The sequence below is a fragment of the Lutra lutra genome, chromosome 10 (genome assembly GCF_902655055.1).
Source record: "Lutra lutra chromosome 10, mLutLut1.2, whole genome shotgun sequence".
In the NCBI taxonomy this organism is placed as follows: domain Eukaryota; kingdom Metazoa; phylum Chordata; class Mammalia; order Carnivora; family Mustelidae; genus Lutra; species Lutra lutra.
Genome location: NC_062287.1, coordinates 17,766,303 through 17,794,023, shown reverse-complemented (window position 1 = coordinate 17,794,023; position 27,721 = coordinate 17,766,303). Strand labels below are relative to the sequence as shown.

Here is a 27,721-nt window from a genome sequence, read left to right as displayed (position 1 = left end):
AAGGAGTATTTGGGGTCATGCTTTCATATGACTGGATTTCTACTGACTAGGTAATAAGGATGTACCCACTAGATTTTACATAAGGCTCTCTTTGCTTTTAGAATGGCTGTGGTATCTAGGAGGTCATAATGTTGCCATTTTCCAACCAGTAGCCCATGGGAGGACAGAGTTTGGGAACTGCAAGAAAAATAAATTGTGTTGGAGGCCACTTTAGACACGTCTTAATCTAAGTTATAGCAGTACAGGATGGGTAAAGTATTCTTCAACATGAGTCATTTCTTATCTTCATCTTTGGTGAGTATGTGTTCTCTTTCCTCGGGGGAAGTGTTCGCTGCATTTGACATCTGGTAATCATTCTTGTGCCCAGAAACCACAAATACACCATAGTATAACACAAATGACCATAGTATCTTCTGAGACTTAATTTTAGCTAAAAAGAAAAAATAAAGAGGTACTCTTGCTACACTTTAAAATATCATCAAGAAATTATAACATCTATATGGGTGGTGCAAATGTTATTTTAATTTTTTGGAATGTGGTAATTTCATCCAGCTGTTTTCTAGCACACCAATAGACTTCAGAATGTAATGTGTTACTGGCATCTTGACCGTCTTCATCCATCAGGGAACATTTCACTGACACGATTTAAGGAGATCTGGCCAGTTAGAATAATGTGTTTGTACTTCTTCATTTGCATGCATCAGATTCTTTTTGACTTTGAACTGGTGTATTAATAGAAACTTTTAACTACTATGGGATAACACCATTGATCTCCTTCTTGTTTGGAAGTATGCACTTCCAAAGATATTCTCGGAAGGACAAACCCTAGCTGTTTCAACGTTGGCTTTGGTTTAGTGTCTTCTCTGAGCTTTCTGAAGAACCAGAAAGAAATGAATAAACTAAGGTTTTCTTATTCAACCAAATATGTATTCTCTAAATATTTAGTACAAGTTTGACCTGCAACACCTTACTTCATTACCATTCTTGTCCCCAGTGTTCTATTTTCCCCCTGTCTCTTGCCTTCCACATTCTAACCCTGCTGAAATATTTGTTTTTCTTTTTGGAGTAGGACCAATCTCTGATGGTCTTTACCTTCCATTTCTCTAATAGCCAGACTTCCGAATTCCATTGGAAGCTTCCTTTCAATAATGTTTGTTAAACTTTAATTAATAGAAATCCCCACAGATCTTGTCAGAACACAGATTCTAATTCAGTAGGTCAGGACAAGGCTTGAAATTCTGCACTCCTCACCGACTCTTACATGAAGCTGAAGTTGTTGGTATAGAACGTACTCTTGGGTAACAAAGTTCTACATGATCACCTGCTTTTGAACCCCAGGATGTCTGGGCTTTTAAGCTGAGGGCAAGAAATTTGGAGACAGCTTTCCATCTTTAGATAAGTACAGCAATTTCGCCTCTAATTGTAGTCACTAAGCTTATCTTTTAAAAATATCTTAGTTCCTTTCACCAACAGAACTCAAGATGCAGCCCTGTGAAAGTTGCATCTTAGAAATAGGGACACTGTGACATTGAGCGTAGTCCTAAAGACTTTTCTGGTTACTGGGACCATCCATTCCACGCATCCTTGAATAGCAAATGTAAAGAGGATTCAGCCAGCAACATGAGTGCAGGTACCAAACCCGGCTCTGCCATGCTCACATCATTTAAGATTTCTGAGTGTCAGTGTCTAAATATATAAATCCGTGGACTAGACCCAGACCATTTCTGAGACACCTGTAACATAGAATATCCTACAGTTCTGGACCTGTCATTGAAGAGTCTCAGATGCCAGTGACTACAATCTTCCTAGTCTCCATATCCGACATGGCAGGGGAAATTTCCAGTTCTGTCTCCATGCTGTCAAAGGAACACGAACACGATGGTAGCATTTGCAGGTATGGTGACCAAATGAGCTGCCAACACTGAAGGCCACTTTAAAGCAATGGAAAAAGTAGCCTAAGAAAACAGCAACTATTAATCCTCTTGGTCCTTCCATGTTTATAGATCGCTGGGGTAATAAAGAAGAGTAAATTAATTTCGGCCTAGTTAATGTCTAAGAACAGGGTACGTTAAAGCACTGAATGTCATTCTCCAGTAGAGGTTATCTCAGTGGTGAACAGAAGGGGGTATGAGGGATATGTGAAATTCACTACCTCCTTCCCCAGTTCCTGTTTGTGCTCTTTCTCAACAAAAATGATGTGCTTCATGCTCCACCATCAACTGCAGTATGGAGCACACGAGAGCCTCTGTGGCCCTTCTCAACCCTTTTACATCAGTCACAGAACTCCCACTGTTCTGTGCTAATGCAAAATGCAATAACGTTTAGCATCAGGACATCTCTGAGTCAAGAGGTTAACGGAAAACACATCTCCCATTGTGTTCCTGCAGCTCTGATACTGTTAATGGCGAAAACACCATGGAGACAAATAGATCTCTCTTTATTCAGGAAGCTTGGAGTGAAGAGAAAATATATATGACACCTTTACAACACGAGAGCCCTCTCTATATGGTGCATTAAGGAAGGGCGGAGGAGGAGGAGGGTCATGCGACATCGTGTTTGATAGGGCTTGAGACTCCTCTGGATGGAAAATTCTGTCTCTTCCATTTTCTTTCTGTTGCTTTAGTAAATAGTTCCAGTTCTGGTAGGAGGAAGTGAGATTTAACCTTTCAAGGGACAAATTCAGGGTAAAAGACTTCATGGGGTATTTTCTCAAATGTGACCAAATTGCTCTGTGAAGACGTAGATGCCTCTTTCTTTCCTATCCTACCTTTGTGCAAGCTTGTCCTTACCTGTTGTGTGCTTCAGATAAATTGTGGGCCAATATGCTTATAAAAGGGAACCAAGGCAAAAAAAAAAAAAAAAAACACACACACACAAAAGCAAAAAAACGCATTATAATTTTTCTGAGATTTCACTTGAAAATTACCCAAAAGTAGACTGTGAGTTTTATATGGCCATATAAAGATCATATGGAAATGTATTTATATGGTCTTATTTTCCATTCACTTGAGAATGTCCCTCAGGAAAATCTTTGTCAAGGATACTTCCTGTTCCTATAGAACATTCTTTCCCCAGTTTTATTGAGATATAATTGGCATACACTGCTGTAGAAATTGAAGGCATACAGCATAATGGTTTGGCTTACACATATTATAAAATGGTTACAGTAACAAGTTTAGTTAGCATTTATTGTCCTGTAGATATAATAAAAAAGAAAAAAAAAGAAAATCTCCTTGTGGTGAGAACCCTATAGAACTTTAAAAAAGAAATTTGTTCTATAGTTTCTGAATTGTCATTGGAAACTAAATTTAGGATGCTCCATTTCTTGAGGATTAAAGACTTTTCAGTCTGGTAAAAAAAAAAAAAAATTCTGGTTCAGGAGTCCTTTTGAGGGGTTATCTATAGAGTTTAGGGGCACAAAATCATGATCAAATATTCTGTGTCATGATGTATAGTCTCTGAAACATTTGGAGGGTGTAAGTTATTGATTACTGCCCACTTCTGTCCGGTGACTACACTGGCCTTAGTGGGGGTTGGCGGGGAGGGAAAGAGCGGCCTGTGCCTCCAGCTTTCACACCGAACTGGACATTTTTAGACCTGTTTTCCAGCCACCCTGGTCCATTGTGATACTAGTACCCTAATTGTTGATTCAGTTGCGTCAAGGGCAGCCAAATTTCATGTATAAAAGTTCACCGAGTCCAGGAAGGAGGGAAAGGAATTCCAGAATGACTCATTGTTTAATGAATAAGGCCCCAAGTGTTCTGCGGTTGCCATTTTTAAACTTGAATAAAATGTATAGAATTCAAATCATAGCTTGCATTCCAGATTGGGGCAGATGAGGATCAACGGTGGGGCGGCACGCTACAGCATTATGCCACGTCTCGTCAGCTGCTAATAAGCAACTTCAGAACCTAAATGGGGCGCTCACGATGTCTGCTCTGAATCCTCCAAAAGTTTAAAAGTCTTTTAATCTATTTGTAGCTTTTTATTATTGAGTAATGAAGTGCTGTTAAATACTGGAACCAATATGCAAAACACATATTAAATCAAGCATAATTCAAGGAGAACAGATCCCCGAAGACAGAACAGAAAGGTACAAAATGAATTTACAGGAAGTAAACTTCCATTGAGGGTGGGAGGGAGAGTAAACTTTTTATTACCTTTCATGACCAAGAAACAGAGTTTTCTGGTTAATCTGTAGCGTTTTTCTCAAAATGGTCATGTATAATAGACATGAATGACCAGTTTAAAAAAAATACTCTATTTTGCTTAAAGCTAAGATTGCTTGGAATACAATGTAATATTTCTTCCAGATTTATAAATCATTTCGTGTCTCAGCACACATTCTGCCTCTGATTTATCTTTAATCTCAATTATTCCCCTAGCTCATGCTTTGAAATTACCTTGCACTTCAAGATCAGCACCGTCAAACTAAATTAATGTCGTATACTTAGGTGACGTGTGGAAATGCCAGTTATAGGCCTCAGCTTGGCAGAATACTGGTTAAACTACAGTTTAACCAGTTTATGTCCTATGGCTTAAGTTTGGAAACTCAAGTTAATATTGACTGTGATCTCATCTAATGAGAAAGTGCCAAAATACTCTGTTGCCATTTAAACCCTACCCTTCACTGATCTACCAAAACATTTCCTTCTGAATATAGCACATACATTATCCTGTGAACTTGTGTGGTTCTAAATTTGGCCCGCTCTGTTGGTTGCTCTCTGCCTTGCCAGATCTTCCCCGTACCTTTGTTCATCCTGGTCTGTGTTCTCAGAGATTGTTAATCAGGGGCTGTCTCAACAGTCTCTTTGGCCCTCTGGCTTCTAACTGTGTTTAGCCAAGAGGAGGCACCAGCAGGACACCCCAGGGAAAGTGGAGATAGAGGTCTGGTACCTCATCCCCCTGACCATCTTCCTGCAGGCCATGGGGTTGACCTGGCTTTGTTCCCTACTGAAGGCTGTGGCCACTCTGATGGCTCTAAGTCTCCCTCTAGCTTCTGATAACCACCCCCCGCCCCCTGCCATTCCCTCACACCTCACCTTGGTGATGACTTTCCCCTTCTGTTAGTACTTGGACATTTATGCGTCTTAATGCCTTTCTTAACTCTGCCCAATCTTCACAAATAATCCTTTCACTGAACTTCCCTCTGTTTCCCCATCTGAGTGTGTTACTTTCTTGTCTGGACTCTGATTTTCTAGTTCAAGTTAACAGAAGCAAGATAACAGAAATTAGTCACTCATTTTCCATCCTGTGTGGGAGATGAGGGATGGGGGAGTAGATAGTTATCTTTTCCATAATACTGTAAGCTCTGGAAGGGCAGGGACCATATCTAATACCTCCTTTATAATTCTTTACAGCACCTGCAAAGGGCTCAGCTCACAGTGCGTGCTCAGTGCACATGGAGAGTCTCACTGAGTTCCTCTGAAATCCTCAAATTTGTCATAGGCTTAAATGGAATGTAAGTGCTTGACTTAGGATGTGGACTTCAAGAAGTCAAGGACCACACTATTTTTTAAAACAGCATTCATAATATAATCTAATCTCCCATGACACGAATATCAAACCCACTCTGAAAATTCTAACTCCATAAAAATAGAAGACTTACGTCATGGGTTAGGTTGGTTCATGTTTAGTAGACGAGAAATACTTCTACTTAAAATGTTTAGGTCTCATTTTCCTTTTGCATTACCTACTTACCCTCTACTATACATTAGTTTTCCTACTTGTGCTATTTTTTGGGGGGGGGCGGGGGTATTTATTTATATGGCTTTCTCCATAGCAATGAGGTTGAGACTAAAGAGTAACATTGACAATTTTCTGAATATAATCTGGGTGGAGGGAACCTAGAGTTGTGTCTGAAATAAGGATTTAAGAACTTCAGGACAAAGGGAATGGTTACCAGAACATGTATCTTCACTATTTTCTTTGGGGTTCCTTTTACTGATTTGCTTCTTGACTTTTGCTCTAACACCAAAGCTCTCCATAGTTTAAATTTCGAAATTACTCCTAACTTCAGGAAATGTAGGAACAGGGAGCGGAAAACACTTTGATCTGTAAAGTAGTCCGTTATTAATATCCTAGTGTGTTGTATTTATTTTCCACTTTGAGAAGATCAGGGTTTTCATTTCTACTTGCTCTGAAACTGGTGAAAATAGATTAGGAAAAAGTTAAGAAGAGCTTGCCTTTTGACTTTCTTTACTGAAAGGAAACTGTCTGGCTAGTTCAAAGAGCAGATGCCTTACTGTTCTTATTTTACAAACAAGATCATTTCTTCAACAAATGGAGGCAGCTGGAACATGGTCAACTCAGATAAGTTAAACTTTGTGTCTCCCTGATAAGTGAAACTGTTTAATGATAATTTTACTCGTCCACTTGGGAAGTGACCAAAGCACTATTCGATAAGTTAAAATTTTTAAAAAGCATGGAAAATACTTTTGCCAACTGTTTCTTCTTGGCCTCTTGGCAAAGATCAACAGTTACGTTCCCTATCTGGGGACTATCTCTTGTGGGCCAGACCGGATGATCTAATAGGTCTTTATAATCTCTAAATACTGTGACTTTTATCCCCAAGTGAACTACATAGTTTATTTACATAGAAACACATTCACAGGCTTAAGGAAATGCAGTATGACTAATGCTAAGGAAAGTGAGCCAGAATGACTCAAGTGACTTTTTTTTTCTAAATAGGATAAGTAAATTAAAATCATAGACATTCCCTCTAGTTCCCTTCCAGCATCTCAGTGTGTAGATTTGAGATGTCAGAATTCCCCAGTAGGTGAATTTTTTTCTGCCACCAGCAAATTATAAACATGTTGTCCTGTTAAATCAGTAAACCTTTGCCGTACTTATCAAGAAAGCTCTTCAATGGAGATTTGGTTTAATTGTTGTTTTAATTTTACATTCTATCCTAGGCACATGGGAAATTAAAACATTGGGAATGATAGAAAAATAAAAATTGCTGGGAAAATACAAGCATGATAAATAAAGCATAATCACTCTGCATTTCAACTTTATTAAGAATATGTTTTTGTGCCTTGGGCTACATTTATCGAGGCAAATGAAGCATTGGGAGGAATCTCAATTTTTTAATAAAAAAATTGTTTCCTCGGGATCGTGTTGGCAAAGACAGTGTTTTTAAGGAGTCTTTTTTTCCCCCTCTGTATTATACAAATATTTTATGTTTTCTACATCAGGTGATACTTTGAATTATCTATCTGGGACTAAAAATAAGTGGCTTTGTTGTTGTTGATTTTTTTTTAATATATAATTTATTATTTGCCCCAGGGGTGCAGGTCTGTGAATCGCCAGGTTTACACACTTCACAGCACTCACCATAGCACATACCCTCCCCAATGTCCATAACCCAGCCGCCCTCTCCATATTCCCCTCCCCCCAGCAACCCTAAGTTTGCTTTGTGAGATTAAGAGTCTCTCACGGTTTTTCTCCCTCCCCATCCCATCTTGTTTCATTTTTTTCCTTCCCTACCCCCCAAACCTCCTACTTTGCCTCGTTGATTTTTTTTTTTTTTTAATCAAATCTCCCCCATACACGACTTTGGGTCTCCTTAAAAACAAATACAGGGACGGTCAAGAGATCTTACTTCCAGAGGACTTAGAGTTTCTCAGCTGATTACTTGCTCAACTTTCTCTGGCATACGCAGGTTCAACTAATGTGGTTAAGAGATACCAAATAAGAAGGCAGATGTCAAAACCCTAGTATTACCCATGAATTGTGTTCCTAAGCCAGTTGAGTAAGCTTCAGGCCATTTATTGTTCAGAGGAGGTGTCTAGATGCTAATCCTTTCAGATAAAAATGGTCATAGGAATTCTGTCTGGGGACTTGATGATCAGTCCCTTCTATGGTGCTTTCTGCTTCCCCAGTCCTGATTTATTTTCTGAAAGTCCGTTCTAGTTCAGCACTGAGGAGAAAGGCTATATAAATACAGTGCATTACTTTCTGACATCCCGTAACTTAGTGCACAATTGATCATGTTGCTTATCCTTAATTGAAACCATTTCTTAAAAGATGATAATTTTTCTATGGGCTCTCTTGGAGTATATGGTACAAGTTCCAGTAAGTCACTCCCAACCTTCACTGTGTCAGCTGAAGACATCTCTCAAGTCACTTCCCACAATAAATTCAATATGAAACGTCCCATATATGCCTCATCCCGCAGTCTTAAGGGTAAGGGAGAGTATCACTCTCTTTAGTGCCTTTTACTCACTTATCTCAGTTTGGTGGTTCTTCACACTCTACCATGATTTATCTTTCATCTCAATTACTGTCATAGTTCATGCTTTGAAATCACCCGAAAACTCAGATCCCCGCTGAGGGCCGGGTTCACGGTTGAGGGTATGTTTGTTTTGACTGTTTGTGTCCTCTAAAGCCAAGCTCAAAGGTCACCTTCTCTCATTCTGTTTGCCTCTCACCTCCCTCAGGCAGCTCTTCCTTTTGTGCTCCTGTAACACTTTCTTCAAACAGCCAGCATATCATTAGATGAGTGTTATACATGTCTGTTCTACTGAGAGCTTTGGTGAATTCTTTGATGGGACGGACATCATTTCAATCATCCTTTTATTCCCAAGCTGACACATAATAGTTGCTTAATAAGTGTTGGCTCACTTGAACCAGATTTTCTTTCAGTAAACAATTTTGACAGGCCTGTGATTTAGGAAATGTGAAACTCAGCTAAACATTTGCACCCCACGTTTAAGTTCCGTATTGTATTCAGAAGCATCCACGGGCTTTTTCCCTTTCATTCCGCTATTGTTTCAGGGCACAAGATTGGCTCTGAAATAGATTTAACAGCCAAGTGAAAATAGGACACCGTTAAAACTTGGCTTTTGAAAAGTTTTCTTAGGATATTGGGAGTTCCCAGAAACTCAAGTGTTTGGTAAACTGTGGATATGGGTAGAAGACCCGAAGAGAAATATTTTAATGCTTATCAGAACAGAATTGATAAGAAACTGTATTACTCACGTGCAATTTCACTGCAATGGGATGAAACTTACTGGGGAGGAAATCTCCCTTGAGGAGATCTGCCCTTTTATGCATTGTTTATTGAGTGTAGATAAAACCATCATGGTCATGAAGATGATGAATGGCTTTGCTTTGATGTGACTGAGCTTCCCCAGTTGTCATAGCTTCCTACTGAGCCACATTTTTACTATAGTTTTTGAATTTTTTTTGAACTGAGGAATATGTTTTACAATGGTGGTGGTAGTGATAGTCATGATGGTGATTCGTTTCATTAGTATTTGTTGTGCAAATGGAATAAACAATGAGTACTGAGTTCCTTTTTCCACTTTTCAAAATTAAGAAGTCCTTCTAATTAAGTTCTAATTAAGTGAGGTACTATCACAGTATCAATGGCATCTAACAGTGTTTGTTCAATATGTAAGTTCATTGAATACATTTTGTTCATATATTACCTTTTATTTTTTAATCCCAGGAAGGAAATAAACACATCTCTCTGTCTGAAAGACAGTACAACCCTGACCAGAGAGTTAATGTTATAATAGTCAACTTTTTGGTTTTCCTAATCAATTTCATTTCACTTTATCAAATAATTGTTAATTTGTGGTTCTTTTCTCTTTTCCTCTATGTCTCTCTCAAGTTTTAATTTATCAATGATTAATATCAATAATTGATCAATAATTAACATCAATAATACTGGCCATTAACAATGTGTTGTACTTGCTCAATTTTCTCTGTTGTACATGGATTTTATATATATATATATTCATTCCTCATATCCATTCATTCAGCTGATAAATAGTACTTTACTGAGCACTTATGTTAGGTGCTGTGGTAAAGGCAAGATAGATATGATATTTCTGCCCTCAAAGATCTTGAAATATAGTGAAAGGAATAAAATAATTACAAAATGATTACTTCACAAATACAAATTCATTAAATATATTTCCAAAGGGCTACAGCGAGTTAGAGGAAGAGGATATTTCCAACTACAGAATTGGAGGAGGCTTCAATGAAAGAGATGTATTTTGAGCTGGGGCTTGAAGAATGGGCCAGATTTTGAGGGACAGAGACTTGGGATGAAATATTCCTGATAAAGGGAGAAGCGTGAAGAAGGGACTCGATTAGCAAGAAGTAGGACTTATTTGGGAATGGAAATAGTCCATTTGGGCTTAGACAAATTAGAAAGAAGAAAAAACTTTACAGGTAATCAGAAATCAGTTCGTAGAGGGATTTGAATGCCATGTAAATCCATGGTAAAAAATGCCATGTTTGGAGTTTTGCCAGGTAGCGATGGGGAGCAGGTAGGTTGATTAACTGTCTACTTTAAGATGATTAATTAGCGTGTAAAGTGGACAGGACGGGATGTAGGGAGAATAGTTAAGAATTTATTACCATAGACTTAGGTGATCCCCGTATCAGTCTGAATAGAGGCTTGGCAACATGTGTAGAAAGGAGGGAATGCTTGGCATGTCCTGTCTGTGCAATTGGGATTCAACAGTAGATGAATCAGAATAAGGAGGACAAATACTTGCTGAAGGTTAATTAAGTAAATTAATTTATTTTGGACTTAAGCAGTATGGTCTTGTGCATTTTCCCAGGAATATCTGGCAGGCCAGGGATAGAAGCAGGGGGGGAAATGGCGATCACTCAGGAGCATAGTTTGGAAAATGAAGAGCTGTAAAAGGTCAGAAGATAATAGATCCTTGGGTTCTAGTGAAAGCATCATTGAAATGACTTGACCAAAGTTACTGACAAAATGGAACTCAAGCAGAAATACAGTTAGAAGAGAGTGATAAGCTGGGGGGGTCCAAAGGGATTTTGAAGTCTCTTCGTCACACTTGGAAATCAAATGTGTCCAATACAAGGGAGGACTGGGTAGGCGACAAGGGAAGAGATTTCCTGAGGGTGGAGCCATTCCCGAAGGTGAGCTCAGGTGGTGGCCATGTGTGTTGCTGACTACACTAGAAATGAAAGGAGATTAATATCATTGGATTTGATGAGGTCTGGGTACTGGAACAGCCTTCAGACAGCAAGGAAGGAAAGACTGTAGCTGAGACAGAACTAAATTATAGAACTGAAACACCTCCACGTGGAATGAAAGTTCAGAGACAAATGTCCATGAACTGTCTCCATCTCGAAGAAAACTGGGATACAAAGACCAAGACGGTCTTTTTTTTTTTTTTTTTTAAAGATCTTATTTATTTGACAGAGAGAGATCAGAAGTGGGCAGAGCAGCAGGCAGAGAGAGGTGGGGGAAGCAGCTCCCCACTGAGCAGAGAGCCCGATGTGGGGCTCGATCCCAGGACCCTGAGATCATGACCTGAGCCGAAGGCAGAGGCTTAACCCACCTACCCACCCATGCGCCCCAGACTGGGACAGTCATAATGAAGAAGCCCCATTCTTGCCACCAGGCTCTGATATGTAGCAAATCCTCAGCTGCTTTCACATTTTTCCAAGAGTTCAATTTTTCATTTCAAAAATGCAAATAATATACTTATTCCCTTATTCGCTTAAGGCAAAGGTACCCTAAGTTCACAATCACGGGATATGTTCAAGGGTGCAATCAATACTCATTTATGAATTCCATATTTTCAAATTTGCCAACTCATTAAAACGTATTTATGTTTATACACCCAAATGAATACTGGCAATGCTTTTGTGGTCACTTGTAGACATGCACAGAGCATCGAAAATTTATGTCACCCAATTCACACGTTCCCAGCTAAGGTCAAACAAGGTGACGTTCTGCCTTCTCATTTCAGCTCTCATCCTGTGTCCTTTTCGAGGTCTGTTTAGTGTCACATTTTTTGCAGTTTTGCACTTTTTTGTTGACGATTTCACCATTTAAAATGGCCCCCAAGTGTAATGCCGAAGTGCTGGCTAGTTCCTAAGCACAAAAAACTGTCCTGTGCCTTATGGAGAAAATGCATGTGTTAGATAAGCTTCATTCAAGCAGGAATTATAGCTGTTGGCTGTAGGTTCAATGTTCATGTATCAACAATATATACTAAATAAGGTGTCTTTAAACAGGAACACACATAAGTCAAGGTTATGTATTGATCAGTTGATGAAAACATGACCAGAGGCTTGCAGGAAACTCTCTCTGTATTTGCCCTGGGAGCAGGTCTTCGGTATTCACTAATTCCGTGTTTGGGGGCAACTCTGTAGATCTAACTACTGCAAATAACAAGAATCAAGTGTACCTTGTTTGTTTGGGTTAAAGGTAGCTGTTTTAGTTGTTTTGATCTCCACTCAAATTCTTTATCACTAATGACCATTTCCTCTTCAACGTGTATAAACTTTGCATAGATACCATTCTCTTGTTAATTCGTTGATGAAAACCCAAAGATGATTTAGTTAAATTTTTATTTTGAAGGAATTTTAGACTTAGAGACAACTTACAAAATAATTGTACAGTGTTCATCTGAATTTCCCTAACGTTAACATTTTTATAACCATCGTATAATGATCAAAACTGGGAAATTGACATTGTTATAATGCTACTAACTAATCTTCAGACTCTGTGAGAATTTTTCAACTTGTACCTCTAAGGCCAAGGTCCAACCCAGAATCCTACATTCATTGTGTCATGTTTACTGTTTCTTTCAGTTTGTGACATTTCTTCAGTCTTTACTTGTCTCCCATGACCCAGACACTTCTAGTGGTTACTAATGGTCAAATATTTTGCAGACTCTCCCTCAGGTTGGTTTTTTTTTTTTTTAAGATTTTATTTATTTATTTGAGAGAGAGAGAATGAGAGAGAGCATGAGAGGAGAGAGGTCAGCAGGAGAAGCAGACTCCCTGCTGAGCAGGGAGCCCGATGTGGGACTCCATCCCAGGATTCCAGGATCACGACCTGAGCTGAAGGCAGTCCCTTAACCAACTGAGCCACTCAGGTGCCCCTGTCCCTCAGTTTTGATTAACGTGATATTTTCTGATGATGAGATTGTGGCTACTTATTTTTGACAAGAATTCCTCAGAAGAGATGATGACATCATATTGGGGTCAACGATGTCACTATGTCTTACTGGCGATGTTACTTTTGATCACTTGATTAAGGTAGGGTCTGCCATGTTTCTTCACTATAGAGTTACAAGTTTTCTCTTTGTAATAAGATTTTTTTTTAATGTTAAAATTTTCTAGAGTACTTTGCAGTCTATCTAGAAGCACAGCATCACTAATCAGTTCAGTGCTGAGCACAGTGATAAACACTGGGCTTAATTTTATATGGTAACTTTTTGTTCACCAGGAATGGACAGTCTAATTGGGGAGTTAGCTATGGCACTCATTAAACAATACTATACAAGGAAAGATAAGGAGAAGTACATTGTGGCAAATGGTATGGCACAGAATATAAAAGCTATAGGAGTAGAGACATAATCTTGTGGAAAGCGGTAACGCATGCAGGCTTTGAAGGGCAGTAGGACTTTTCAAGGTGGAAATTTATAATTCAGCGCAATATATTGAGTACCTTAGTTCCTTGGGAACTGTGCTAGAAGCCAGGAATATAGAGATAAAAAACAGAATTCCTACCTTCAAGGAGTTCCCAGTCTCAGTGAGACAGAGAAGTCTGATTGGAGACCACATACAATCAGCGCTGTAGAGACAGGTGAGCAGAGGGTATGATGGGTGTGGGAGGAGCAATACCACACCTTAGTGGTTCAAAGTCTTCAGGTTGTCTACCCTCTCCACACTCTAAGAATGCCCCCCCCCCAAAATATATTCCTGTGTTGTTGTCACTCAGTCGACATTGGAACACTTTGAGTCACAAGAAGTTAACTTCTCAATACATCTCATTCCACCAGTGGGTCTAGTTCCTCCCTCTGCTGCTGCAGGGAATCATTCTGCTCCCTGGCTTTTTGGGTCATTTTGTTTTGTTTTGGGATAGTCCTAAAAGAAGAGATGTTACATATTTTCTTTTCTTTTCTTTCTTTTTTTTTTTAAGATTTTATTTATTTATTTGACAGAGAGAGATCACAAGTAGGCAGAGAGGCAGGCAGAGAGGAGGAAGCAGGCTCCCTGCCGAGCAGAGAGCCTGATGTGGGACTCGATCCCAGGACTCTGAGATCATGACCTGAGCTGAGGGCAGAGGCTTAACCCACTGAGCCACCCAGGTGCCCCACATCTTTTCTTAATGTCCTCTTTTCAAAAGAAACATGAATAAATCTAATACTATATTTGATTTCTAGATCCTTCACAATTCAGCATGTTGGCTTGGTTTGTGTTTCCCTTATAAATAGTCCATTCCCCCACACCCTAGTCCTCACCCTCATCCTGATCTCCTCCCCTGGAAATATTTTTAAAAAATTGTACTAGGAGGTCTCCCCCACCCAGTTCAGTTGGAGATTGGAACCTAGCATTCAAAAAGTATTTATTTCTGTCATATTTGGTGCTCTTCATTTTGACCTCTTGTGGGAGTTCTCTTTGAACTTTGATCTTGTTGTCTGGCATAGCTTTTATTTCCCCTCCCTTTTAATGTCTGAAGATTTGATAAGAATATAATCTATTTTTATCCAAGAATTTAATAAAATAAATGAGACAGGGTCAAGAACAGAGCTTTTGGGCAAACCATGTATGTCTGATTATTTCATAGTATGGAAAGCTCCCACCTGTACTCTCATGCAGCTTCCATGTCTCTCTCGGGAGGGAGTGCTTGGTAAGGGAAGAGCAGGGTGTGCTCGTTTTGACAGTGTTGAGTCTGACCCAGCTAGAACCCAAGGTAGCATGTTGGCCAGCAGTTACAAATCAGGTTATACTTCCAGGAAAATGGCTTATAGTATGTCATATTCTAAATGCCAGCAAGAGTCATTATGGCTAATGACAATAATTCTCTAATGTTATACTGCCTGTGTGGTTTTCTCACATTAATGGTCTTATGGATATGAAATGGCATAAGTTGTCAGTGAAAACTTTGGGTTAGGGAATGATAAAAGCAAAATTTAAAGCAGAATATTCAGGCACCTCAACCAGCACTGGGTGGTTGAGTCGGTTAAGCATCTGCCTTTGGCTCCGGTCATGATCCCAGAGTCCCAGGATTGAGCCCCACATAGGGCTCTCTGCTCGGCCCTTCCTCCACTCATGCTCTCTCTCTCTCTCTCACTCTCTCTCTCTTTGAAATAAATAAATCTTTTCTTTCTTTCTTTTTTTTTTTAAAGCAGAGTATGTATTCTGTTAATGGAACTCCAGATGGACTGGAGGGGGAAGAAACTAGAGAGAGGGAGGCCAGTAGGGAAAATGCTGGAGTTATCCAGGAGGTGAGGAGGCGAAGGACTTAGTCAAAGACAGCAGTGAAAAGTGAGGGGAAGGAAGAAATAAAAGACACAGAAGAGCAATAGACTTTATAACTTTTGTAAAAATGGACTTGGGAAGGGGAGCAGAGGGGCAAATCAAAGATAACTTACACCTTCTAAATCTGGAAGAACAATGGCTCAGTAGACGGGAGGAAAAAAGGAATCAGTATGGGGAATGCTGTTTGGCCGAGGTTGGTTTTCCCGTTTTTGTGTGACTCAGTGGTGATGAGAAACAAGAGTATCCCAGAGGGGAGCCCAAGACTATAGAGTTGTCATCCGTTAGTAGAGAGAGAAGGGTTTCTGTGGAATGCTGTGTTCAAATAGAAACTTAAATAGCTTCCTTTGTGGTATGGCAGAATCATAGGATCACGGCAGTTGTCAACACCCCCTTGGTTTTCTGGCTCATAGGTGGATTATTGCAAAAGTACTAAGTATTGTTTCTGATTGAATCAAGGATCTCTTAACTTTGCAGATCCTCTTAATATGTTGCAAATGGGAAATGTGGTTATGAAAACCTTGGACATGGAGGTTGGCTAAGACAGATTATGTCCACATCATAGCATGAGTCATAGGAATAAAATCTTGGAAATCCTGTTTCTGAACCATCAGCAGAGATTCTAACAAAGCTATCTACCTACTTCTAAATAGAACATTTTGCTTTTCTTCTTTCAAGGAATGTTCAATTTGTAGTCTCTCTACACCCACTAAAAAATGAGTGCAAAGAGAGGATGAAAAAATATTAACTTGGAACCCCATTAATCAGCCTTTAGAGAAGATGCTGTTATTAAGCTCGTGGTCATTGTCATCACCAGTCAGTCATTAAGCACCTGACTGTGCTTATGCATGGGGCACATGTCACACAGCTGGCCCTCTCTGATATAGACCCCACATGTAAAAGCAAGAGAGAACAAAATGTACAACAGCCACATCAAAGTAGTAAATGAGCCCCTTTTCAATGATGTTAGCAGTTCCTCACCTATCCTATTTTATCAAGGAACAAAGTCCTCTATGAAAGAAAATGTTTATCAGAATAAAAGCTATCTATCCAGTATCACAACACTCTTCTTAGGGTTTCCAAACAGTTTTCTGCCCCTAACCCACTTGGTGGCTAAGGGTCACCTTAGGAAAGGACCCGTGTTGAATTCTACGCCTTCCTAAAGTCTTTCTTTGATTTTTGCTTCTTGGTCATCTTAGTATTCATGGTTGGCAGTTACCTCCTTCTGTCTTCTGGTGCTTTCTTTCCCTTCCATTGCTCCCCTGTGTCACTTAGAGCCTGTGTCTCTGAAGCATTGACCTGGGGAAGCAGTTAACCAAGATCGAGGGAAATGGTAAGTGAAATGAGTCGATATACAGTTCTGAGTGGGGCTCTCAAATACAGGCATAGAGTGTTGTGGAGACATCCAGCTTGCTACATGGAATGTCCAAAAGCACACGCTCTGCTCAGTGCTATAAGCTGGGTGCTGGGAGGTTGAGGTGGAAGAAATACTGACCTCAGGGTCAGGGAGCAGGGTGTGTTGCTCTCTTTACGGTATCGATTATTATTGTGTGTGTTTTTGGGATGGAAAGTGAAGTCTAGTGTCTGGAAAGTGGAGAAATTATCAACTTTCCCATAATCAATCATGTGCAATAGAAATTAAGCTTACTGTGGAATTATAAAAACAAAGATAAGTATGATATTCCCATCCTGAGAGCCTTCTATCAAAGGGAACCCTGCTGCATTGTGGTGGGAATGCAAGCTGGTGCAGCCACTCTGGAGAACAGGATGGAGGTTCCTCGGAAAGTTGAAAATAGAGCTGCCCTATGACCCAGCAATTGAACTACTGGGTTATTTACCTTAAAGATACAAATGTAGTGATCCGGAGGGGTACCTGCACCCCAATGTTTATAGCAGTAATGTCCACAATAGTCAAACTATGGAAAGATGTCCATCAACAGATGAATGGATAAAGAAAATGGTGTGTGTGTGTGTGTGTGTGTGTGTGTGTGTGTGTGTACAATGGAATACTATACAGCCATGAAAAACCCCTAAATCTTGCCTTTTGCAATGATGTGGGATAGAACTATCATGCTGAGCAAAATAAGTCAGTCAGAGAAAGACAAGTATCATATGATCTCTCTGACATGAGGAATTTCAGAGGCAGGGTGGGGGAGATTGTGGGGGGAAAGGAGAGAAAAAAAACTGAGGGTTGCTGGGCAGGAGGGCAGTGCGAGGGTGGGGTGGCTGGGATCACCCACTGGGGAGGGTATGTGCTATGGGGAGTGCTATGAATTGTAAGACTGATGAATCACAGACCTGTATCCTGAAACAAGTAATACATTATATGTTAATTAAAAAGTTGTTTTTTTTTTAATTGAGGGCCTTCTCTTGAGCACACACCTATACCTACACCATTTTGTTAATTTCACTGGTGACCATTTTTATTAAAACAGGCTAAAGTGTTGTTCATTCACTAATGGAAATACCATTGTTTTCAGTGCTTCTAAAGAGTATTGTCCCTACTAACCATGAAACAATGCCAAGAACCGAGCACTGAAGGGTAAGCTAGACACACAACCCTCAGGCAGAGACGGAAGAAAGAAACAGTCACTTCAAGGATCACAACTGTGTTTTATTATTGAAAGATTAAGAAGTACCATGATTAACTCAGAGCTTTAAGTTTTGTATTAAACTTCTTTTAAGTTATTTGTGAGTCCCTAGAAATACCCAGGTGGGCTTTTCATATGTCAGGTGAATATCTTTTCTTTCTTTGCTATTTTAAGTTTTTCTAAGAATGAACATGAAGTCATACTCTTCCTTCTCATTACTATTTTAGAGGAAAAAAATTTAAGTTTTAAAGTTTATGATGATTTCTAAATTGGCTATTTTCAACCGATACGGAAATAGTTTGATTGCAACCATCATTTAAATTCCCTTTAGTAATATCAAGAGAATCTGTTAGCTTGAAAATTAGAACAGTGTTTGTATTCCCAGTGGTGGCCTTGTTATTTCTCTTCAGTAGCTCTGTACAGAGTACCTGAAAACACAGCATTCTCCTTTTGAACATGGTTGAAGTGGAACCCAGAGAGGACTAAAGACATAGGGTTACTCTGGGATATGGATAACATGAGACCGGCATTATCTGGAAGGAACGGAACCAGAAGTTCAAATAAACAGGAAGGGTTTGGTGACAGGAGACTAAGGTTCTAGTATAGAGCAATAAGGTACAGAAGAGGAACAAGTTGAAGCAAATAGAGTTCTAGGTTTTTAAAGGTCAGGTGATTAACAGGGATATATTAACAACCAAAACTGAAAACCAGTCTTAGTAATAGAAGGTTTCCTGTCTTCTCAGTGTTCCAGGGCTTGCTGGCATAGGTGGCTCTAGGGCCTCAGAATTTGGCCACAGCCAAAGTCCAAAGAAGAATCCTGCCCCTCAATGAGGCAAGAACAGAGAAACACAGATTGCCTCATAGTCGGTTTAAGTGGCATCTTGAAACTGAACTTCTCTTTCTACATTCATTGCACAGTTTCTTCCATAAACTTATGATATGGGTTGCAATATTTGGAAAACCTTTCTCTTAATCTTAGCAAAATGGTTTCAGGAAAAATTGGGAGAATTCAGTTCTAAGTAGGATCCCACTAAACCATGAGAAGAAACAACTTTTGAGAGTTTTTTTAGAATAGCTCCCTGGTACCCGAGACAGCATCAATGCAGATATTCCAGTATCTGGGTAGGAGGCCATCAAACTTGATCTGTAAAGGGCCAGCGCGTACATATTCTAGGCCCTGTGCATCAGATAGTCTCTGTGGCAACCACTTCCCTCTGCCATTGTGGTGAGAACACAGCCATTGCCAAGAGCAAAAAGTGGGATCCAGCAGATTTCAGGACAACAGGTAAGCAGGACAGATGCGGCTCAAGAGCTGTGGCTTGCCGACCCCTAAACCAAAAGAAACTTGTTTACCACCAAAAATGTATTAAAAATAAGCCCCTGTCTTCCTCTATGTCATGAAGAGTCCTTCACCCGTGTACCACAGAACACAGAGAAATAACAAGGCTCATCTGAGGTCTTCCATCCCGGAACTCCTCAACGAATATAAGTGCTCTCCCCTGTAACTTGCCATTTTGGGCAAACATTCGTAGGAATCAATCAGTCTTTGAAAGTGCAATTAGATTGTCAGTTTTCTTTCTGGGGAGAGGGATGCCTGTGTTCTTGGACTAAATGTGTCCGGTTACTTCTTAAAGACCATCTTCTAGCAATTTTCCTTTTCTGAGAGACTGGATCAAGGAGCCTCCTTCTGCCTTGATTTTTCATAGTCGGGTGCTCTTGCTATATCTTTTTATTCTAGTTTCTCCGTGAAACCTTCAGACCGGGACCACATTTACCCACCACTTGTTTATCTTTTGTGTGTTTGGTTTTTGTTTAGACAATAGTTGGCTCTCCATTGACTGCACTCCTCGAAAGCAGTGGCATAGAAAATCCAGAAACAATGCAGTATCCCCAAGTCACTGCTATTTTGGAACGCTTTATGTGATTTTTTTTTTTTTTTTTTTTTTTGGTGGAACACATTTACTTTGGTAATTGTATCCTTCCCAACCTAATATTAAAATCAACTCTAATTTCTGGAGTAAGTGAAGTAACATAGGAGCATGTCTCTGATTAGGAAAATCACTAGATGTGGATAACACTTATGCAGATAATAAAAGATTTGAGTATTTGAACAACCAAGTAACAGTTGGCATGTCCATCCACAAATATGTTTGGAAGCTTCACTATTTGTCATGGATACGGAACGTGTACTGAGTTATTATTAGGGGCTCTCCTAGGTGTTCTCTGAACCTTTCCGACAACTGTATCTCATGGGGATATTGTTATTTTTATTTTGCAGTTTAGGCTTTGAGAGGTAAAATGACCTTGAGGGGTCTCAGAAGGATACATGATTGGGATTTGTACTTGGTCGTCTGGTATAGACCTAACACTCTCTAAACAGCAGCCTGTGGCTATATACTCAGGAACTCTATGCAACTCAGGAACATCATTTCCCTCCTTATTTCTGGACACTGAGAGGACCACAGATATAATACAAGACAGGATTGCTGCCTGGAGGAAATCTGTAAAGTATTTTCCACAACAAAGCATGTAGGCATTTACTCGTCTGTGTCTTTGTTCCTACGCTTCTCTCTGCATGCCCCATCTTCCCCCTGTCCATCTGCTGTCATTCTCCTCAATATGTTTAGCAAATTTATTGAGATATAATTTACATGCAACACACTATATCCATTTAAAACATACAATTGAAATAAAATAAAATATACAATTGATGCATTTTGACAGACTTGCATCTATAACACAGCCATGACCATTGACATACAAAACATCTTCATTACTTCCAAAAGTTTCCTTGGGTCCTTTTGCTGTCTGTCTTCCTCTCACCCTGGCCCTAGGCAAGCTCTGATCTGCTTTTTGTCTCTATACATTGGTTTGCCTTTTCTAGAATTTTGTAGAAATGGAATCAATATGGTATATACTCTTTTGTGTCCGGTTTCTTTCATTCAGTATGAAGATTCTGAGACTCACCCATACTGTTACATGTGTAAGTGATTTGTTTCTTCTTATCAGTGAGTAATACTTCATTGTGTTGTGGGTATGTAACAATTCGTTTATCCATTTAGGAGTTGATGGACATTTGGGTTGCTTCCAGTTTTTGCCTATGATAAATGAACCTTCTGTGAACACTAGCTTGCACGTTTTTGTGAGGACATATGTTATTATTTCTCTTCAATAAACCCTAGGATTAGAATTGCTGGGTCACATGGTAGATGTGTATTTAACTTTGTAAGAGACTTCTATTGTCCTCAGTGGTTTGCCATTTTGTATCCCCACCAAGAACATATGTGAATTCCAGTTTTCTGTACTCTTCTCAAAACTTGTTATGGATGGTCTTTTAAATTTAACCAATCTAATGGTGTGTAGTAGTATCTTGTGATTTTAATTTGCATTTCCCTAATGACTAATAACTTTGAGCATCTTTTCATGTGCTTATTGGCCTTTTGTGTATCTCCTTTTGTAAAGTGTATAAATTTTATCTTTGTTATTAGTTATCATTATTATTGGGTTATAAGATGTCTTTATGGATGCTAGATAGCATTCTGTTATAGGACCTGTTTTGCAAATATTCTCTCTCAATTCGTGGTGTGTATTTTCATTTTCTCCACTGTGTCTTTCAAGGAGCAAAGGTTTTACATTTTGATCAAGTCCAACTTAACAGTTGGTTTCCTTATAATTCTTTGTGGTTTTGTGTCTGATCTTTATCTTTGCCTACCCCAAAAATTTCAAAGATTTTCTCTTATGTTTTCTTCTAGAAGATTTATAGTTTTAGCTTTCACTTTAAAATTTGTCATTTACTTCAAGTTAACTTTTCTATAAGGTGTGAAGTGAGGGTGAATGTTTATTGTTTTCTATACAGTTAGCTTGTTTTCTGTACAGTTAGCACCATTTGTTGAAATGATTTTTCCCCCATTTAGTTAATTGCCTTGGCACTTTTGACAAAAAATTCAATTGACCATGTCATTGGGGGTCTATTTTTAGACTCTGTTCTTTCCCATTCATCTGTATGTCTATCCTATCCTCCAATACCACACTGTCTTTATTCTTATACCTCTATAGTGAATCTTGAAATAAAGTAGTATGAAAACTCCAGTCCTGTAAAACTACTTTGAAAAGCCTAGAACCTTTGTGTTTCCGTATAAATTTTTAAATTGCCAATTTCTGCAAAAACAACCAAAACAAAAAGCGAAAGAAAGCTTGCTGAGATTTTGACTGTCAGAGTGCTTTGAATCTATAGCTCTATTGGGGTAGAATTGAAACCATAATGATACTGATATCTTCCTGTCTATGAACCCTGGTATATATCTGCATTTCTTACGTCTTTATCTTCTGCCAACAATATTTTGCCCTTTTTACTGTAAAGATCTTACACCTTGGATTAGTTTCCTAGGGATGCTGTACCAGATTTTCACAAAGAGGTTGGTTTAAAACAATAGAGATTTATTCTTGCAGTTCAGGGGACAAAAGGTCACAGTCAAGGTATTGGCAGGTTCTTTCTGGACTCTTTAGGGAGAAATCTGTTCCATGCCTAGCTTCTGGAGGCTGCTAGCAATCCTTGTTATTCCTCAGCCAACTTCTCTGCATATCTCTTCACATGGCCCTCCCCTTCTAGGTAGCAAGGTTGTCTGCTTTTCTGTCCCTTACAATGACACTGTCATTGGACTAGGGAACAGCCAAATGCAGGATGATTTCCTCTCAAGATCTTTACTTTAATTGCATCTGCATAAACCCTTTCTCCAAAAAAGGTCACATTCTGGGGTTCCAGGTAGACATACATTTTGAGAACCACAATTGAACTCACTATATGCCTATTTTTGAAAATTTATTTCTAAGTATTTTTTGTTTTATGGTGCTATTATAAATGGCTTGTAATTCTTTGTTTCCAATGATTTGCTGCTTGCATCTAAAACTATAATTGATGTGCATGTATTCTTCTTCTATCTTACGATTTTGCTAAATGCAGTGATTAGTTCTGGTGATTGTTACATAGATTATTTTAGGATTTTCTACATAAACAAGCACAGCAGTTATAAATAGAGGCAATTTTACTTCTTTTTCTAGTAATGCCTTTTCTTTTTCTTGCTTTATTACAATTACTAGGATGTCCAGTGAAATGGTGACTAGAAGTGATAAGTGCAGGACTTTTCCCCAACATTAGGGGGAAATAATTTTATAATTAGGCATTAAGGATGATGTTTACAGTATGTTTTCTTTACCTAATGCCTGTTACCAGATTTAGAAAGTTCCTTTTTTATTCCTTATGTGCTGAGAGGCTTTTTTTAAAAATAAAAAAATGTGTATGAATTTTATCAAATAATTGTTCTGCATCTTTTGAAATAATGATGTGCTTTTTTCCATTTACCCTACTAATATGATGAATTAACTTGATTTTTAAATACAAGCCAATCTTACATTCCTGGAATAAATCCTAATGGGTGACTATTTATATATTTATATATATTTATATTTATATGTTACAAGATTTGATTTGTTAAAATTCTGTCAAAGACTTTTGCATTTATGTTTATAAAGGATATTGGTCTATGATTGCCTTGTAATTTGTTTTCCAATTTTGATTAAAAAAATATTCCCTCTTCTATTTTTCAGAAAGGTGTGTAAGATTAGTGTTCCTTCTTGCTTGGATATTTGATAGGAATCACCAGTCATACCATTTGGACCTGGAATATTCTCTGTGGGAAGGTTTACATAATAGATTCAGTTGCTCTGAGAGATATAAGGCCACTTAGATTTTCTGTTTCATCTGTGTCAGTTTTAGCAAGTGTATTTTTCAAGGAATTTTGCTTATTTTATCTGTGTTCTGACCTAGTTATTTTATATGTTAGCCTAGGTACCTTCTCCTCTTTAAACTTTCCCAGATACCCCCAACAGAAGTGACTTCACATTCTTTGTGGCACTACTTTATCTGGTATCATTTGTACTCTCCACTTTCCTTTGTGGTCGTTTGCCCATATGTCTCTTTATATTCTAAGTTAAGGGCCTTGAAGTTCAATGATTGCATCCCATGTATCTTTGAGTCTCTGACACTTTATATGGTGCTTGGCACATAATAGATACCATCCCCCCCCCAGTGTTTAATCAACCAATTCCATTTACCATTGTCTAATTTATAGTTACACACACGTTTCTTTCTCAGAAGACTATGAGCATCTTTTGCAAAAATGGCAAGTATTATTCAATGTTCATATTCCTTCTATGTCTTGTATTTAGAATAATTTTTAAAACTATTAAATAAAATAGATCCATCGAACAGCATAGAAAAGTCAGCATTCTATAAACTCAGATAGGAGAGGTTAAATGGAAATCAGGAAAGTATGCATCAATAAAGGGAAAGAAACAGGGAACTAACATTGGTGAATGCTTACCATATGCCAGACATTATCTTAAATAATTTATATTCCTTGTTATCATTTAACCTTAAAGTAAGTAGGCATAGAAAATGTTACTGGGGCACCTGGGTGGTTCAGTTGTTTGAGTGTCTGACTCTTGGTTTCAGTCATGATTTCAGGGTTATGAGATTGAACCCCGCATCAGGTTCCACACTCAGCAGAGTCTGCTTGAGATTCTCTCCCTCTCCTTGGCTCCTCCCCCACCTGCACACTCATTCCCTAAATGAGTGCGCACCCTCATTCCCTAAAATAAATAATAAATAAATAAAGTGAAACAGGGTCTCCTACTTCTCCACCATCTTGCCCCTCCCTAAATCTTTTTTAAAAAGGAAAATTTTATTATCCTCATTTTATAAATCCGGAATCTGAGGTGAGGTTTCAAAAAGTTAAGTATTTTGGCAGAGTCCACAGAGTTATTAAGTGGCAGATCTGGGTTTCAGATGCAAGCCTGAATGATTCTCTTGTCATCTTCTTGGTTTCAATTTTACTTTTGCCTGTTTGGTTTTCTACAAGGCACTTGGTGGATTTTCCCAAGTTACCTTTAAATTCTACCTTTGCCAGAGTAGAATATTCTGTGATTCCCCGGTTAAGTGTTGGGATCACTGTAAGTTTAGAAAAACTCCAAAGTATTCCCTGAATACTTGTTCTGCCTTTAGCAGGAAATATCCAGAAATGGCAAAGAAGATTCCAAATAGCCTTATCTCAAAGTATGCTGTGTAACTCCCTGTTGTCTCCCTCCTACTCATCAGCCTTTGTCTACAAGCTTGCCATTATTTTGATGATAGCAGATGCAACACTTCTGGATGTGGCTGATTGGTGGGTATCATTGGTTCCTGAGTTCCTGCCTACATGGCATGAGGACAGTTAAGAGCCCAAGGTTATGAAAACTCAAGAAATCTTCATAGCTTATTGTGAAAGGAGAGGATATTTCCTTACAGATGATCTCACTTTTGTATATGTTCCATATTTGTTCTGTTTAGAAAGGCCTGTGGGTTACTTTGTGTAAGGCACATTCTTTCTCCTTTTGCTTTGATAAAAGATATTTGAAACACCAAATCCAATCACATAGCACCTTTGCTACTGCTAACTTAGTTGTGTCTATTTTAAGTCTCTTCTCTCTCCATATGGTAGTACTCTACAAGTCACCTAATCAGGGTTATCTATGATAATCAGGCTTTTCCCAATTAGAAATGTGCCTAATGTGCCATTTTCCCAATACATTTTAGCCAAAGAACTGGGAAGGGGAGGCAAGTTTTTCAGTAATTCCAGTCTATCTGTTGGAACAAGAAGTTTCTGAGGTCTTCCCAATGTCAAAAACAACAACATCAAAATAACAGCATTTGTTTCTTTATTTGGGTATGATACCGTGGTCAGGAACTTGGCTACTTCACCAGAGAAATTATTTGCAATACATCATTGAAGAGATGACTTAATTCATGCTCACTAGTCCCCCCTAGTCTACCATGGGAAGGGTGACACTTTCAGTATCAGAAGCACCAGACAAGGCAGCTGGATACATTTTCTGTCTCTTGAAATTCTAGTCTCTGTTGGAACAACTCCCTTAGGCAACCACAGCTCTAGGTTCTTTCTAAGAAATGAAGCTAGTACTCCCAGGGCTGTATCACATTAGGGAACAAAATCTAAAGAAGTATTCCTGCCTTTTCGATGTCAGAGATCACCATAGAGATGTTTCTCAATTTGAGGCAGAAGATATAGCTTTTCTGTGGTCTGAGCATCAAACTTGTTGAAAGGACATTGTCATGACTTAATATTAATTAATAATATGTATTCACACAAACCTGGATCAAATGATATTCCACATGGAGGCAGGAGAGAAGGGGTTGGAATGAACACATGAACCCTTGGAAGCTGTTTTTCAGCTGGGGATTTTCAAGTAGCCACTGGAAATCAAGGGTAGTACCAAGGATACTAGGAGTTCAGAAGAACAGAAGGCCAGGATATATCTTTTTTCTTCCACCTCACATTGTGCTTAGACAATGCCCAGTCTATATGAGAGCTACCCTATAAAAAGTTGCTGAATGAATAAATGGATGAATGAACGTTTGATTCCAAACATTTTCTTACTTGGTAGCTTCAAACTGTGGTGAATTCGTTGTGTTCCATGTGGGTATTGTAGGAAGCCAGGAAAGACCTTTCTATTAGATCTTGGAAACTGAGAGCGTGCCTTGTACTGCCTGGCTAGGACAAGCTTTTGGAGGTTCCATTTATCCAGAGGCAGAATGGACCCTCTTCCTTGCTACTGGAAAATTGATGCCAGTTTCAACAAAGAGACTAAACTACCTAAGGAAACAAGGTTTCCTCTTACAAGGTACAATCTTGGCTTCTCCGCCATGGGTTGGTCGGGGGAGGGGCTGTTCTTGGAAATGTACTCCAGAGACTTTCTTACTTAACCAGGATACAAACTGCATTGCTACATAATTCCCCCTGCTGAGGCCCTATGAAAGGAATGAGTTGGGACAGATACAGCAAGATAGTAGGATAAATTTCGCCCATTCTTCTGGCTGTACTACACAGGAGTAAACTTGATTTCAACAAGATGACCCAATTCTTAGCATGCTTTTCTACCCACTTGGACCCATAACGCTTCCAAGTCACTGTCTGATTCACTATGTGCAGAGAAACAAAATGGAAAAAAAGACAAACTGGCCAGTAAAAAGTAAGATGACATTTAATTAAAACTAAGCTTGCAAGTTAATGGGGGGAAAGGGTTATTTTGTTTAAAAAAAAAACAAAAACAAAAACAAAAAAACCCCTGTGATTAAACCTCAGGGTGGCATAGCACATCACTATCCTTTTGTGGTTTTGAGTGTATTTTATTCATGCACTGGAAGTAGATATTTGTCATACTGTTAATAATTGTTCTACTAAATTGTACTCAACAGTGTGCATCTCTGTAACCTTGTTTACTATTTTCTTCCTGTACTTTTTTCTTAAGCTCACTTCTGAGGGGTGGTTGATTCACATAAGCTTTCAATTTTTAAATAACACACACAATTTTTCACTAGGCATCTTTTCTTAAAGTGGGGAAGAATCAGATTGTGATTGTGGTGTAAATCAGTCAGTCCTTTTCTTCCCTTTACAAGAAAAGCTGTGGGTAATAGAAAAGAGAACTGAAGGAAATAAAAATTCTACGGAGGCTTTTATGAACTCAGTCATTAGAGTAAGAAGAGCTAGCTAGCTCCATGGAGTAGGGGGAAGAGAAGAAAATGCAAACGGTTTATTTTTTTAGAGCTCTTACTTTAAGCCTCTTTAGTATCCCCCTTCTCTTCCATCCAGTATCCTGGACCCACCCAGGCCTAGTGAGAATCCAGGGCTGGGGCACTTCAGAAGCTGGAAGGGGAGTGAGAGAGAGGCAGTGGGTTAGCCTTGCCTGGTCATTAGGAGAGGTCCAGGCAGAAAGGCTGCCTAGAGAGCCTCACTCTGACCTCTCTGAAATGG

At 39.0% G+C, this 27,721-nt stretch overlaps 1 protein-coding gene across 1 annotated transcript; it reads left to right on the top strand.

The window, feature by feature from the left end:
• The first annotated feature begins 1,878 nt into the window (after positions 1-1,878).
• On the top strand, positions 1,879-26,714 carry BLID (BH3-like motif containing, cell death inducer). Its single transcript, XM_053447778.1, is given in 4 exon segments — positions 1,879-1,894; positions 26,400-26,524; positions 26,527-26,634; positions 26,637-26,714. Coding segments are annotated over 4 exon segments (327 nt in total).
• Positions 26,715-27,721: the final 1,007 nt, after the last annotated feature.